Here is a 16,456-nt window from a genome sequence, read left to right as displayed (position 1 = left end):
GTAATATTGATGATAGTGTTTAAAGCTGTAACCATCAACTAGAATTCTACAGGAATATACCTTTTCAATAAGTGAAAACATTTTGAGAAGCAAAGAATTTGTTCAGAACTAAAATTGTTAATATGAAACACAATGAATTAAAAAAAAATGTATCAGGATACTGATTGTATATTGTAAGTATGCAAATACACTAATTACAGAATTCATATTTCAGTACAGATCTGTTTCAAGATATATTTAAGGAAATGTGAGGAACCATAGGCAACACAGGGCTTTACTATTGCAGCCCTTCTTTTCTGTGGCTACTTTATAAGGTGCTCCAAGCTGGCAATAAAAAAGACACTACTTCCTAAGAACTATTTCAAAATAGATTGCTTATGTGATATAACACCAACAGATAAGCCTATAGACTCTAAAACCCACCACAATGACCAGAACAGCTAGTGAAATAACATTAAACTGGCAAGCCATTTCACCTGAAAGATGATCTAACATTAGAGCACAAGCCATAGCGATCATTATCTTTAGTTTAAAAATTGCACTTATTAGTCTCACCACCCTCACGTACAGAAAAATCTAAGCTACAAGTAGGTAAACAGTCTTACTCCTGTTCTCCACCACACAATAATTACTCCCAAGGCCATCAACGCTACTGCCATCCTGTAGTAACACCAGTGAAAAAAAAGCCGTTTATCACAACATAGCATATATTAATAATGAACAGATTGTCAGAAGAGGAAGAAGCTATTATTTCTAAAATAAAAACTTTCAAACTAAATCTTCAAATGGAAACAAACTTAACAAACCTGCAAGGTTTCCATCAATTTTGGAGGACCTTGGATTTGACCATTTATTCTTTTCAATTCAAATTATAGGCTCTGATACTAATAGTACAAGCGTTATGTTCATTTTTCAATGAGACAAAGTTGAATTTTATCAGTAACAGAGCTGAAGCAATTTCAGAACCAAACACCAGCTATTTCAGGCTTACTGGCTCTCCCTATGGCAAATTTCTCACGTTAAAAACAAAGAACAGCAGTTTCCACTATACTTTATTTCACAATAAGTTAAAGAATATATTTTACCAGTAAGAAACATAGGACCAGATGGTGCATGTTCCACTGATTTCCACTGACCGCGTTGTTTAGGTGCCTCCAAGTAGTGTTTGACCCGTGAAGCAACAACTTCTTCTAGCAGCGTGCAAACCTCCTGAAAGAGTAACCATTGGCCTATTTAGAGCTAAATTTAAACACATGAACACAGATATGTAACAGAAATCAATGCAAAATCACTCCCTTTCATATAAACATTTTTTTTCCTCTGAGGAATTACATAGGGGTGAGAAGCACGTAATTTAGGAAATGAATTTGGAGCACGGTGGGAGGGTGAGGAATCAATACTATCAATACTACAATACTATTAACTTTTGAACAGCAAATTAGTTTCATTTGTATGCAATTAGGAAAAAAGTACTTGTAAAAATAACCTAAAAATCACCTAATTTCTCTACTTCATTTTGATTTTCCTGCTCCTACACGTAACTGTTCATGTCTTTCATACTTCTTGCAGCAAAGCACAATAAAAACCACACACAACTCAAGAGGAACAAACCCTCCAGCCAGAATAACCATAGAAAAATCTTGGAGTAAAAGCAAAAAATTAATCTCTTGAATACCAGAATGATTTTTCGGATGAATATATACACACATATTTGACACTTTTCCCTCAGTATTCTCATTTTCCACTGTGCCTAACTATGTGCTCACAGAAATGATACTTTGTCGCACACAAAAATACCATTTTACCTTTTTAGAGTGTTTGGATAATAGACAAAGTTATATTAGTGCCATCTAAATTAAAATATCTTGGCTTGAATTTACTTTTGATTAATCTAGAAAGTGCACAGAGCAACAAATTTTTAACGTATTTCTCCAAATGAAAGCAGTGCCCATATCTTGGTCAACCACAAACAGTTCTCTTCTTCTTACGGTAAGAAATACATTTTCCTTTCTGCCTGAAGAGTACAATTATAAAATACTAGATCTCCTCGTTCTTCTGTTCAACTCATTAAAGTGATCTCATTACACATTCTTTCACAGGCCGATGCATTCAGGTTAGAAGGAAAAGGTCTAGAAAGCAGAAACATCACGTGCATTCGGTTCCTTCTGCAACAACAGAGATTAGCACACACTTCCTTAATTTACATGGAAAATATTTTAGCTGTTATGCTTATGGAAAGATTATTTAAATGTTTCTCCACAAAGAACTATATAGACCTATATTTAAAAAAGTATAAACAAGAGCAAGCTTCAAGGGAATTGTTTCTGTGGACTTTCCACCCCTAAAAAGAACTTGTAACTGAGACCTCCTATATGCATATGGAGAGATCATAGCAATGGTATGAATAGAAATCAGTTTAATAAATGTTTCTCAAAATATAAAGACAAAACTTTGTTGTTTCAGGGGAAAAGAGACTGACAGAAAGAGCAGGGAAATTTGAAGGGCAGAGAAAGAAAATCTCCCAAATGCATCAATTTGCATCTCACAGCAACTCCAAGATGGATCCATACACAACATGTGACAGCAAACGGCGGCCACTGACTTTCATCCAGGGTGAGCAGGGGATAAGCAGAACTTGCGTTTGTGTTACAAGGGGTCTAAGGCATCTGCTTTTCCCACAGACAAGCAAAGAGGGCTGTACCACCATTAGTGTTTTAAAGAATTTGGAAACAACAAAAATGTAGAAAACTGCTTGTGATGAATATGTAAAAGCTCTTATAAAAAAAACCACATAGGTCTAATATACCTACAATACATTACTGACCTTCTTCTTCTCAGTTTAACAAAGACTCTGCTTAGGACTTTCAGGAAGCGAACTGTAAAGCTATTGGAACCGCACTTCTCAGTTGTCGAAAATATGCAACCTTTGTACTTCGCTCAAAATGTGCGGTCACAGAAATGCAATGAATGCTGCCCTGTCATGCCTCTTTATTAAATCAATCATGATCTAATTTCCTGAAATTCATATCTTTTGTTTTGGCAGCCTTACAAGATACATTTTGAAAACACTTAAAATCAGATAATTGAGATAGGAAAACGGGTTTTAAATAGAAGGGGGAATGAGTATTCATTTAGTCAGAAAAAAAAATCTAAAATATTTCCCCTATTTTCTTCTTTTGCTGCTTAATAAAGCACAAAGGGGATGAACCACAATGCTGTTAAACATTCTGCTTTCGCTCCCTCAGGATATTAATTTATTGTTTCTTTTAATTTTATTTAAACATATTAGTTTGAGATGTACAGGGATGCTCTGTAGTGACAAGTTAATTACGCCATTATTAGGAAAGCTATCTGCTGAAAATTACCGTAACGGAGACTTGCGGGAAAGTCCACAGGCATTTGAAACATGTCTTGCATTCGTTTTCAATAGGGAGCTTCTCAAGTTCCCACACAGACCAAAATAGGGGAAAACTCCCACCGGTAACTCATCACAAGGTTGCAGCAAAAATCACACAGAATCTGATGCAAGTTAAATTCATAATTTTGCTGGCCACTGATGCACTCATTTTCCAAAATATCATCTCCTGACAAGACATTCCAATGATATAATTAGAAATAAAGACTAGGAGTTTCTTTTCATAAGATACTATGGTTCGACTATTGTTTATCATGCATACTCGTTATGTTTTCTTGCACTCTGTAAATGCAACACCATTCACACTTCTCAGAAGGAGAAAAAACAATTGATAGAAAGATATTTCACCAACAAGCTCTGCCAAAATCATACCTGTCATAATCTGGTTTATATGATTCAGGATAATTTATCAACGCTCATGAGATATGCTTTTAAAACTCAGTCTCGAAGAATCAAAACAGCATGTGCACATGCATTTATGTACATACACAGAGTTTAAAAATTAAAAGGGAAATTGAAAGTGGTCATTAGCGACCCAAAAGCACTTTGGGGTCCCACAGCAACCGTTGACGAGTAGCTCTAACTCACACTATTCTCATAACACTGGAAAAACATGAACAGTTCAGGGCAATCCAACTTTTTCCCTGCAGCCACAAGCTTTTGAAGTAGCACTGGTATTTGTTGTACCTCTTTCTCATGATCTGAAAACCAGCTGGTGTCTTTACTGGAGCCTTCAGGCAAAATATGAACATCCACCAAAACAGCGAAGTTCCCACACTGAAAAAAAGAAAGAAGAAAAAAAACATTCAACTGTAGCTGGTAGGAAGCAAATGTTGAGCAGACAAGGAGGTAAACAATCAGGTAAGTGTATGCATCTGACTCAGAGATACAGCAGGAAAACATAAAACTGCAGAAGATTATGAAGTATGGAATTACAAATTTACCATTGTTTGTGGACTCAAGGTGAAACAAGAGCACCAGACACTGATAGCTCACTGAAAAGTTAAACAACAAGCACAAGTACATGGAATTTTCTTGCGTTATTTATATGTCACTTCTAAATCTGAGTTCAAACAAACAAAAAACAAGAAAAATTACCTGTTCCTTGACCAAAATCCCTTAATTCTATTTTCTGGTAATTTAGCACCACGTTAATTACTTAGTTTGCATTTTAAGTCCTTAAAAATGCAGCCTTTTTAGAAGTCTTTTCCTCTCTCCAAACTACCTAACAAAAAGAATGGCGAGCTTGAAGAACTTGTGGTAACTGCCTAATATTCATTGGCATCTGTTATTTAGTCAATACTATCCCTGGAATGGTTAAATGATAATAAGGCTAGCCTATTTATAAACACTATATAGTTATTAGGATGATACAGGCTACATCCCAAGCCACATCAACTATTTTGGAAATTCCTTGATAGGCCTTAATTAAGGACAGTGTGCCATACAAGGTGTGCCATTCTTTTCTTTTACCAGTGCCTCAATCGTTGCAGTGACCTTCTAAAATAATGGCACAAACACATCTCCTTAGTTCTGCTCTGCACTAACTCACCCCTAGCAAGAGAATACTGCTCGCTTTGCATACAGAGATATGGTGCCTTACCAGCCTCTGTGTTCTCTTTCTTCTACTGTAACACAGCACCAAATATGACTCAGACCTCTTTCTTCTACTGTAACACAGCACCAAATATGACTCAGACATCCTTTAACTAAACAACTCGCAAGGTAAAAGCCAATTTCATCACTCTGTTTCGGTTGCTTGTGCCGCACTTACAATGCAATAAGCTCAACTCTTTGAGAAGGCTGGACACTGGCGGTCATGGCAATCGTATGTCCAGAATGTCTGATTGGAATAGAAACAACATCCCAATGCCAGGCAAATCTCAAATGTCTAGGTACAACCCAGCATTCAATTAGTCTTGTTTCAAGTGGATGTTGTAGTGCACAGTTCCTGTCCTAACCTTCTCCATATTTGCTCTTCACTGCCAAACATCTGTAAATGCCATGTCAAAATTCCAATTGCTAACAGAACCAGTCATAGAAATACTATGAGATGTATTTTTACACTACAGTTGTACATCGCCTACAGTCTAAAAGGTACATTTACATCTTGGGCTTATGGTATAGCAGAAGCACTTCCCTTGAGAGTACCATTATATATTCAGTTAGAATAGATAAGGAACAAGATTTAGCATCGATTTTATTGATCGTGACAGTGTATTTGGTAAATTACATACCTCTGAGTTTACAAAACACTTAGATCTGTAAATTATCCACGAACAGAAGTATTTAAATAATGATTTAAATAAAATAAAACTATAATTCATGACCAATATTGTATTGTAACTAGAATGCAGAAGTTTGGCAAATGAGACAGGCATGGTGAAAATATCTTGAGAAACTTCTAAGTTACTTATAGGTATCAGTCACTGAAAGAGCAGAATGCTTTGATCTATTTTATCAAAAGGTTTCTCTTTCCTCCAGAGAACCAAGAACTACCAGATGGCTGCAACAGCAAACCTCTCCAAGCTTTAAATTGATGACAAAATATCTCTCAGAAATCTCTGGTGAATCATTAGTCAGCTCCAGCAAACTTTTGAGTTGACTACTGAACTTCAAAGTTAGCAGACACTGCATATTATAAAGAGAAAGCCAGTAAATTATTCATGGCTCAGCACTTACAACAACGAACAAGTCTTTGATACATCAAGAAAATTCAAATTATCAAATGCTACATGTTAACTTGCATCATTTTCTCTTGACTACAGAAACTTTATGTATAGACACAGATGTGAAGTATAGACCTGTTTTTCAAGGAGAGATAATGATTGTAATTATTTCTTTTGAATGACAACATTTGTCTCATTTGCTGATTTTGAAACAATTGGCAAAAAAGAAAATAACAAATAATACTTGAAACTATATACTGGAACAGATGAAACATTTGTAGTACTTCAAAGAAAAACAACTACATATAAGCAATGCATAGATCCTTGTAGTAGACAAGCTTTCCCAATGGAAGAGTTTTGGAACACTTTTCTTGTAGACAGCATGCCTGGAACTATTTCAATCCCAAAAAGCCAACGGTTTTACCACTCAATCAGAATAGCTTTGGGACAGGACATAAGGAAGTGTAACACAGACCAAAAGGAATAAGGGGAGTAAGAGAATACACAGACCTTTCTGGGTCTCATTACCTCCTAGTTTTCCTAAACCATAAACATGATATAAGCGACAGCTCCCATGCAGGCTCCTTTGCACTCCGAAATTATACACTGGATATCCTCCACCTGTATTTATACTTTATATGCCTCCACATGGTATAGCTTTACGTATGATATTTACACTAAGCAGCACAGTGCAGCTTTGGCTGCTCCAGTAGCAAAAGTTCTCTGTACAGACTAAATTCCAATACAAATAATTGTGTGGAATAGAGGGAAGTGGAAAAAAGTATACTGTTTATATTTATAGATATGATCTTATAAAAGTTTCTAAATAATTTTTATTTTTATTCTGAAAGCATATAATGCCATGAAAATACTAGCTTTTATTTTAGAGGAAATGAAGTGTTTCCAGTCACAGTGGCTGCAAGAAGCAACTCATGACTCCTGGGTACTGTAACTGAAAGGAAAACAAAAAGAACAGAGATTTTTAATTCCGTGTTTGCAATCTATCTCAAAATTTGCACTGGAAATTATAATATGATTATCAGGTGTGAACACCTGATTTGATAGGAAACACTTTTGTCAAGTATCACTAGAACAACATTTCACTGAAAAATTAAAGACAAACAGATGCGCCAATTTGATACCCTCCATAATTTTAGAATTCAAAGTGTCTTTGTATTTACAAACTGGCTTTTAATGTTAATTTATTTACTGTAACAGGTTAATATCGTTCACTGTGTTATTAAACAAAGAGCTTTAAACAATCTCCGAATGTTGTTAGTGTACTGTTGTACAGTAATGGCATCTAATTCAGAACACATTTTTGGGAATCAAACTGTTTATACAAATATATCAAACACTTCATAGTTTCTGCAAATGGAAATGAAAATGAGACACGTCGCATAAACAGAATGAATAACAATGCTAAGTGGTAAATCAGCCAAGGAAGGTAATCTGCTCATAACCTGCTAAAACCATGACCCTGGATAAGCACATATGAGATGGTGGATTCTTATTATCTCAAATCTCCTAATGAATAGATAGGCCCAGACAAATACAGGGTGTTTCAAAAAGATGGACTCAATCGTGAAATCTTTGAAATCGGGTCCACCTTTTTGAAACACCCTGTAGTTTTTATTGCTACACTCATTTTTACAATCAGGGTGCTTCTACATGGGTACTCTCATTTCTTTATATTGCATCACTTCAAATAACATAAAAACAGTCGTTACAAACTAAAATATCTGGGATGCTGCGGATAAACATGGTGAGTGTGTATTGAGTTCCATCACTCCAAGTGTGCTGTATCACTACACCCGACAGGACTGCCGAGCCAGCCTCCCTAGACACACATTAGCATTTCCCGTTTCTGTGATTATTGTGTAGACGCGGCTGCAGGGTCAGAATTCATTGAAGTTTAGTTGAAAAGGAAATATGTGACAGTTTGGGCAGCTTTTGAGGGCAGGCAGAGCAGAGTCTAGCTGGCTGCCACTGTCACACATGCTTTTACTCTCCAGGAGGATACTTGCAAACACAGGTGACACCCTCAGTATCATAGCAGGAGTTAGCTTGAAGTTTGCTGTCTCTGCTTCAGATCAGAATGGTCTTTGTAGTACAGAAAGCTTTGGAAGTTTGTAATATTATTAATTATTATATTATTAATTGGTCTACAGAAAGACAATACCCTCCCCATGAGCGTTTCCTAGTTCTACTGGGAGAGAAGCATGCCCTACACTGTAAAACTTTAGTACTAAGCAAACAGGGGTTGTTTCTTTTTTCCCCTGGAAATTGTAATATTTCGTTACAGTGACAATTTTATTTGACTCTCAGATGATGTCAATAGTTTAAAAAAAATAGCCTAGCTCCTGAGGATCTCTCAAAAATGAGACAATGCTGCAAGGGCTTCCAAAGGCATCTTTTGTAGCAGGTATCAGCCTCCAGGTGCCAAAAGCATGATTAAGAGATTTTGTGGAGAGCGGAAAAAAGTAAGAAAGCATTTGTGAAATATCTCCTCTTACAATAAACAGGAAAATTTTAATATATTCCACCCTTCTGAAATTCTTTCTAAAATCAGTAGACATTCTAAGTTCACTTAGGCAAGTTCAAACATCTACAGCACTAAGTACAATTATATTTAGTTGTTGGCCTATACACTGTGCCAACTACATTATGACTACAGATACATATACAAACTTTTTCCAGGCTTTTTTAGAAGCAGAAGTTTGTTCTCCTTTACCTTTCTGACCTCAAAGAAAATGCTACGTCTTCCTTTTGTTTACACATTTAGCATCAATGATTTTCAATTTTTCAGCAATCACAAGAGGCAAAAATCATTTAAGCAGGTGAATGTACAGCACAGGAGATATTTTGTCATTACACAAAACTAATTTACCTTTCATTTACAAGCGTGTCAAGGAGCAGTATGATTCAAGGTAATATACAGAGTTTCTCAAACTGTAGGACACAGAAATAGTGCCCCTACAGTTACTGTTGAAAGCAAGGTAGTTTTTCAACTTTGAATTTCTAGAGAGTATAGAAACCAAAAGGTCACCAGAGATTGGTTTTATTGTCATGAGATTAATGAGTAGGTCACTGGACAAGAGTAACTGGTGATTATAAAACCATTTCTTACCAGCTGATTCAGAAAGAGTACAGAACAGAGCAGAGAGAAGGCTCCAGGAGAAGCCACAAGCAGAAACCCTCAAAGAATTTATGATCAAAGTCCATTCCTCAGAATGATCAAGAATTAAGCAGCAAAGTCGGGGGGTGGGGAGGAAATTCCGCTCTTAACCTTCTGTCTATTCTGGATAAGAACTGCTTGGTTCTGGAAATTTTGAAAATCATGTAGTTTGTTATAAATACTGCCTGGCTCCAAGAAGATGAGCTGTAACCCAAAACCATCCTCAACACTGAGCCAGTCACTACAGTATCGGGGAATTCACAGCTGCTTGTACTTGATCAACAGCAATAGCGCAGGAGTTCTAGCTTCAAGATCTACCCTCAAAGATAGCTGTATTAAATTATACACAGATTCAGCAGGAATCAGCCTAAAATGCATTCAGACCTTCCAAAAGCAGGGAGGAAATTACCCTTTTATAAGCTGAATATGAGTTATATCTAAGTAATCTTTCGCAACTGGTTGGCTTGCTTTTTTAGGAGTATACTTCGTGTCTGAGAAATTCCTCAAGGGAGGAGCATTCAGTTTTCTGGTGGTTTAGTTTCAGTCGAACGAAAGAAGTAGTATGTGAAAATTCAGCCAGTGAGCTACAGGAGTATTAAGATCACATTCAGGGGTTCCCATGCCAAGCAAGTGCAAGCAGAGAATAAGCCTTTAGGACAAATGTTTGTGAAACATGGTCTGAGAACACAACAATAAACTAGGATGCAACATCAAGGCAACATCTTAGACTCTTAGAAGATGCAGACAAACAGGATATTAAATGTAAGAAATGACAGAGGTGAGAAAAAAAATATGTGGATTATTCAACCCCTAGGAAAATGTAAAGAATCTAAGCAGTTTCAAATCTGATGGACCTGTGTTTGATACTGGAGATTTTCAAATCAAGGACTAATATGCTGCTGTTAAAGCACGTAATTGTGAGACAACCACCCAAATCAACAGATCATAATAAACAAGTCAAGAACACCCTAAGTATCTGCCATGGTAAAGGATCTGCATTTTTTTATTAGCAATGCAAGAATGCTTCAGTGCTAACAGCCCTTCAGTTCATCACCCACAGTGAGGCTAAGCAGTAATTACTTAATCTAAACATCTGAACTGGTCTAGGAGAACCGCTCTATCAGGTACAATGTTGAAAAAGAGGCCTAAATTGCACGTGAGAATTAGGCTTAATTTAGGCTGTCAATCTATGCTGGTCTGGTTCCAATTCCGTAGGAGGTTGTATAGCCTACGTATAGAAAGGAGCCATGTAGCTGGAGCTCAAACAATTGCAAAAAGCAAGTTTTTCCTCAGGGTAAAGTCTCCAAGTAACAGTGCAATCTCAACAGTGTTTTCAAAGGATATATAACCAAGTCCCTGCCTGTGTCAGAACTCATCCAGAAAAACAGAAATAGCAGCACTGTATTTGTGCAAGAAAACAGAAAGATAATTCAAGATTTTAACAAGTTGCTTCCACCCTTTTGTCATAAAATATTCATGTAGAAACTGTGGTATCTGTAAAATCACAGCTAGGCAAGCCATGAAAAAAATACTAATCTCTGCAGCAACCTCCATTTATTACACTTTGGGTTTGGGAGGGTGAGGCCATGTTAGATAGCCAAACATATTTGCAGCGTATTTAAATGCAGTTAATTCTCAATTATAAATGTAAAGGGCATTTCTTGGCCTTGCACACACCAGTAGAGTGTCACATGGTAGCACATTATTTTGTATCACCTGATCTTTGGTGAGTGGGTGCTGATAAAGCTTTGAGCTATCTTACCTAGCTTACCCTAAGCTATCAACAACAGAAGTTTGGTATTATGAAAATTATTCACGAGAGCAACAGCCTTGTCATGGCCATATTAAACTGGAATTTGGGATGTCCTTTGTGGTTCTAGAAAGTCAGTGCTGGGATTCAGTTTCATACCCACGTGGAAAGACAAAGGAACTTGGTTGCACCCTGTACAAAAAGCTCCGCACATCTGAATCATTAATCTTGTAATGATCAGATACTACAGTAACGGGTATCATCATATTAAGTATTGAGAACTGGTGACCCTAACAATGATCACTACTGCCTTTGATTTCTGCACTATGGATCAGAAAAGCGCCTCGTTTGCTATCAGTGACTAACTTTAATATCAAATTCAGCCATTTCTAACTACCACAGGTCTAGCAATAGGTTAAAACAAGTAGAATGATTAGATTCATAATACAAAAAAGGGTTTGCTCATTAAAGTCCATTAAACAGCACTGACAACTAAACTGCTTACAAACCTAAAAAATCACGAACAGTAAAGTGACAATGTAATTTTCTGAAGAAATTAGAGCCAGTAATAAAAACACTTAAGGGCTTTTTTCAGACCTTTAACTTGTTAAATAATTTTCACAGGTTTTCACATGCTCTGCATGCTATATGTTAATACTAATGAGCCAAACTTTAAAGTATAACAAAAGATTACCAAGTATGTATTGGCAAGCTATGCTGCATTTGTGAAGCATACGAAAAGAACATACAGGACAGCTGAGAAGCTTAGCAATGTACCACCCGATTTTATCTGTTTCTGCATATGCTAGTCATGACTAGAAAATAAAGTGCAATAAAAATTAAGATACAAAGACACCACACCCTCAATATCTTTTGATGTGAACTCTGCCAGACAAAATAAATCCAGCCATTGAATAGCACGGAAAACATGATTTACAAAACTTTTGCAAGGTGAAGAAGAGAGAAACCACAATGTTTGTTCGGTAAAGTAACATGCACTTAACTAAGATAAAGGGAGCAGCGGTTCTCAAGCAGATGATGCATCCAGTAACATATTTCTTGAGTTTACTGTACAACAGCTGCAGGGATGGGCTGACTTCCCTTGCCCAAAAACACAACAGGGAAGTGAGGGCAGGTCCCATGCAGGAAATTGTTCCATGCTCCCCGACTTTGCAATAATTTCACAATGCCTCCGATTCCTTTTTATACTAAGAGACAGGGTCTCACCTGCTCTAAAATCTACTCCCTTCCATGAAGATACCTACCGCAGTACACAGCTACTTAAGCGGGAAACAGGAGGCAACAGAAAACCAACCCAGACATCTGCAGCCCATGTTTCAATATAAAATATTTGCAGATGTTAAATCTTCACGCCAAAATAATTTAACAGATTAAAGATACATTGAGTACACATGCTCAGACTTTAAGACAAATACATAAAGCAGAAGTATTTATTTAAAAAAAAAAAAAAAGACTAGCCAGCCAAATTTCTTAATATTGTTAAATTTGCTTAAGTGGTTCAAGTGTTACATTTTCCAAGTGCGTAAAAGATGTACTTTTTAACTCTGCATTTTAACTAATCTGTCTTTGAAACAAAGCAAAGCCAGGAAAGTTTCAGAACGGCATGAAATGTTTTTCAGAAATAACGTAAGAAAATAAGTGATTCACTTCTGAAAAAAGCATATTACAAAGGTGACACCCTTTGGACAAAATCCTTCTGTTAAGTGGTAGCATATTTAGTCAACATAAAGCAGAGGAAAGCTCAACAAACTGATCAGTGCTTTATCTACACAAGTACAAGGGAAGAAACATGAGCTTTGCAAGTGAACAAGTGATGCTCTAAATCTTGCTGCTGAAAAAGCAGAATCAAACAGATAATACGTGGTATTTCAAAATGAACACAGATCAGCAAAAACTTCAAGGAATTACTAGCTGGAAAGCGAAGGATTATTTTTTCCTAATGTCCAAGGGAACAATTTGTTTTCATCCGGCATTGAACACAGTATATATAATAAATGGACTTTGTGCATAAATAAAAAGAAAAAAGGATACAAAAGGAATAGGAGAAATGACTGATTTGTAAAAATACGTAACATATTAACATAGTTGAACACTGAAGAGTTAGCAACAAGCAAGAACAAGTTGTGAAGTGTACCACTGAATCCAGGTGGAGGTGTTTGCCACCAGAAAGGCTTCAAACTTAACCTGCGTACTAAAAACTACTGAGTTTGATAGAAATAAACAGGGAATGACTATTCATATATCTCTCCTAGCAAACTTAAGGAGTGGTAACCTCTGGGAGGAGACTAGGGGAATGAAAAGCAGGTGGTGGATGAGCAGATCTTAACTTAAATCACGTGAAGAAGTCCTGACTCTGTTCCAACATCAGGCCTTCGGGAGGCACACACTAATGCATCATCTATCTCTAAGGCAGGCGGATGCATCCAGAATTAGATCATACACGTTAATCAGGATTTACATGCCCCTAGCAGGCACTTCAAAAATTTGTAACCCAAAAAAAAGAGACAAGTGACTCAATACCAATATTCCTCTTTCTACAATTCAATTTCTTAGGTTGGGGGGGGGGTGTGTGCAAATTGCTTACTATTTTTCTTCTAAAGGTTTGTATAAATGAGTTGATCAACTCAAGTCCCTTCCACTAGGGGAAAAAGAAAATCCAAACTAAGCGTGATTGTTCTTAACATGAAAACAAACATTGAAAGGACACAGAAAGAAACAAACTGTGTATATTTTACACAAGTGTAGTTTAATCTATAATGGTTTTGTCACTTTCTGTTATTCTTTTTCACACTAAGTGCATCGATGTGTATTATATTCACATATGGTCAATCAAGTCATGAAAACCCAAGGGAACGCACTTGGTTTTAATATAAGGTACAGACAGTATGGGTAACCCACTGCTCATTTTCACCTATTATGAAGTATAATAGAAACAACATGCTGCCAAGATTTCAGAGAAGTCCTGTATTAAAGATGTGAGGAGGGGAATGGCAAGAAGGACTCAATTATTCTCAAAAAAATATTTGTGTGTTTCACTGAGACCAAAAAAGCTGTTGCCTCAAAGAAAAAGATCATTTTAGTAATGTTAAAAAGGACTATCCATACCTAGGATTTCAACTGATATTTAGGAAGGCATTTTTTAAAAGTTGAAACTTTAAATTTCTAAGCAATTTCTTTATTTTAATTTTCCCTGGATTATATTACTAATTGGGAATATGTGGGAAATATTTCCCACAATTATGTTCATAAAAGTCAAATTCCTGTGATAATTAGCAGCAATCCTAACACATGTGGAAAACATTAAAATCACTTAAAATGATAAATAGTGTTGATTTTATGTAACAAAATGTACACTTTAAATACATAAAAAGCTATATTGGATCAATCCAAAGGCCCACAATGACCCCCATGCTCTGACAGCAACTAGTAGTAGATGTCTACAGGAAAAGGTAAAAAAAGGCAAGCAAATAATAATAATACTTTCCTCAGTAGATGTATTAAGACATTTGGCAATCTGTTTCTATCCCATAGGCTATAGTTGTATTTAGAAGTCATCGGTGATTGTTTTCTTATATAAAACTGCATGAATTTTTGCATCCACAATATCGTGTGGCAAGCTGTCCCACAAACCGATAACATGCACAGGAGGAATCATATCTTGTAGTTCATCTCAAATTATCATGTTGGTTTAACTAAATACCCTCAGTTGTTAAATTAGAACAAACAGTCATATTTATCTCTTCCCACCATGCATGATTGAATAGACCACTATTATTCCCCACCCACTCACGTCCAGCTTTTTCTCTTCCAGGCTGAAGACTGTTAAATTGTTTCTTACACTGAAGAAGTTCCACACTAATTCTCTTTAATTCCACTAGGTGAATGATAACACTGTTACTAATAATTCCCCAAATAGACTTGGCTTTTTAAAGTGCTGCTGTGAATTGAGCTGATGCTTTCAGAAAACACTATAAACTTCAAGAAGTCATTCTTGTGTGGTGGTCCTTTATTCAGAACCCATCACCTGTGCCTATAAGTTTGGACCAGTTTTCCCTCATGCGCACACACATGGCATTTACAGAGGTATGTCACTTTATTGACTAGACAATCAGCGATCTGAGGTTTTTGCAATACTTCACTGTAAGCCTTCTTATTCAGCTCCGTTCCCAGGTCATTTACAAATACAAGCAGTGTCCACCCCAGAGTTTGACTCCAGTATTGCCTCCATCTCTCTTTATCCTTTAGTCAGGCGGTCTATGTAAGGACCGTCTTTTTCAGCTCAAAGCAACCTTCGTGAGGCACCTTGTCAATCACTTTTGGAGAACCTAAACAGGTTATAGCACCCAGATTTCCTTGTTCCTTACCCTTGCCAGTTCATGTAAAGAAGCCAGAGGGCTGTGATGCATAACTTCTCTTACAATGGGCGTTTTGACTTTTTCCAATGTACTACACAAATCTGTATATCCATTCATTCTGCCTTAATGGAGTTTGTGCTAATTTGCCTGCTACAGGTGTTAGACATTGATCTGATGACTTTCAAGTCCTATCATACAAGGCACTCTCAAATATACAGAATTAGCATAGTTTAAAACAAAACAAAACAAGATTTACCAAAGTTTATTATTAACACAGATGCTAAAATGTGGCTTTCTGTTCACTTATTCCAGTGCAGAGTACCAATTAATTAGAATAAATAACTATATTAATACTCATTGCTTCTTTTACAGCTAAGAACACTGCAAAACCGGAACATCAGTTTTCAAAGGTAATGTATCTGTTTCAAAAATGCCAGCTTTTTAATAACACCTTAGTAAACAGCAAAACTCTGCGAATGCATCTTACTACCTTCTCCTGTTTGGTACAAATATACAATCCTACTCAAGCTGGTGCTCTCTCCCTCAGACTAATTCTGCTCCACTCTTCTTCCAGATTCCCCCAAACTGAAGCGAAGTGCTGAAAAAAACCCACCTTCTGTACATAAGGTGATAATCTTGTGTGAAACAGTCCCTTAGCATTTTTATTTTTATAATTTTCTAACCAATACCACATATATCTCTAAATCTATCAGATTATTTTTCTCCTTGCTCTATCAGTAAGCCTATCTCAAAAATTTGCAACACTTCATGACATTTTTCACTATTATCAGTTCACCATTCAAGACTTTCTTTGTGCCTGCCAAGGTCACAATTCTTCCTTAATGGATCTTGTACATAGGTGAGTGCTATAATAAAACTGACAGAAGAAAGCAGCTCAGTGAAGCAAGGTATGCCATCTAATAATGAGCCTCTAAGATGCCACCTAGGTGAATTAAATCTTGCTTAATTGTAATGTTTTAAGTCTGTCTAGCAATATGTTGAAATAGAAAACTAAAACTGCATTATTTAATATGTCTCCAGTACACCTAATTTTCCGTAACCTTTATC

At 36.5% G+C, this 16,456-nt stretch overlaps 1 protein-coding gene across 2 annotated transcripts in view; it reads right to left on the bottom strand.

Annotated features, from left to right (window-relative positions):
• The window catches only part of SLX4IP (SLX4 interacting protein), a 76,946-nt gene that overhangs the window by 36,276 nt on the left and 24,214 nt on the right, over positions 1–16,456 (bottom strand). For both annotated transcript variants that reach the window (XM_065834749.2, XM_065834750.2), the window contains exons 4-5: positions 4,103–4,192; positions 1,086–1,209 (exon numbers count right to left, since the gene is read on the bottom strand). In XM_065834749.2, coding sequence (XP_065690821.1) covers positions 1,086–1,209; positions 4,103–4,192 — 214 coding nt within the window. The remainder of the gene's footprint in view (positions 1–1,085; positions 1,210–4,102; positions 4,193–16,456) is intronic.

This window comes from Patagioenas fasciata, chromosome 3 (assembly GCF_037038585.1).
Source record: "Patagioenas fasciata isolate bPatFas1 chromosome 3, bPatFas1.hap1, whole genome shotgun sequence".
In the NCBI taxonomy this organism is placed as follows: Eukaryota; Metazoa; Chordata; class Aves; order Columbiformes; family Columbidae; genus Patagioenas; species Patagioenas fasciata.
Note: the sequence above shows the minus strand (reverse complement) of the source record. Positions and strands in the feature narration are given on the sequence as shown.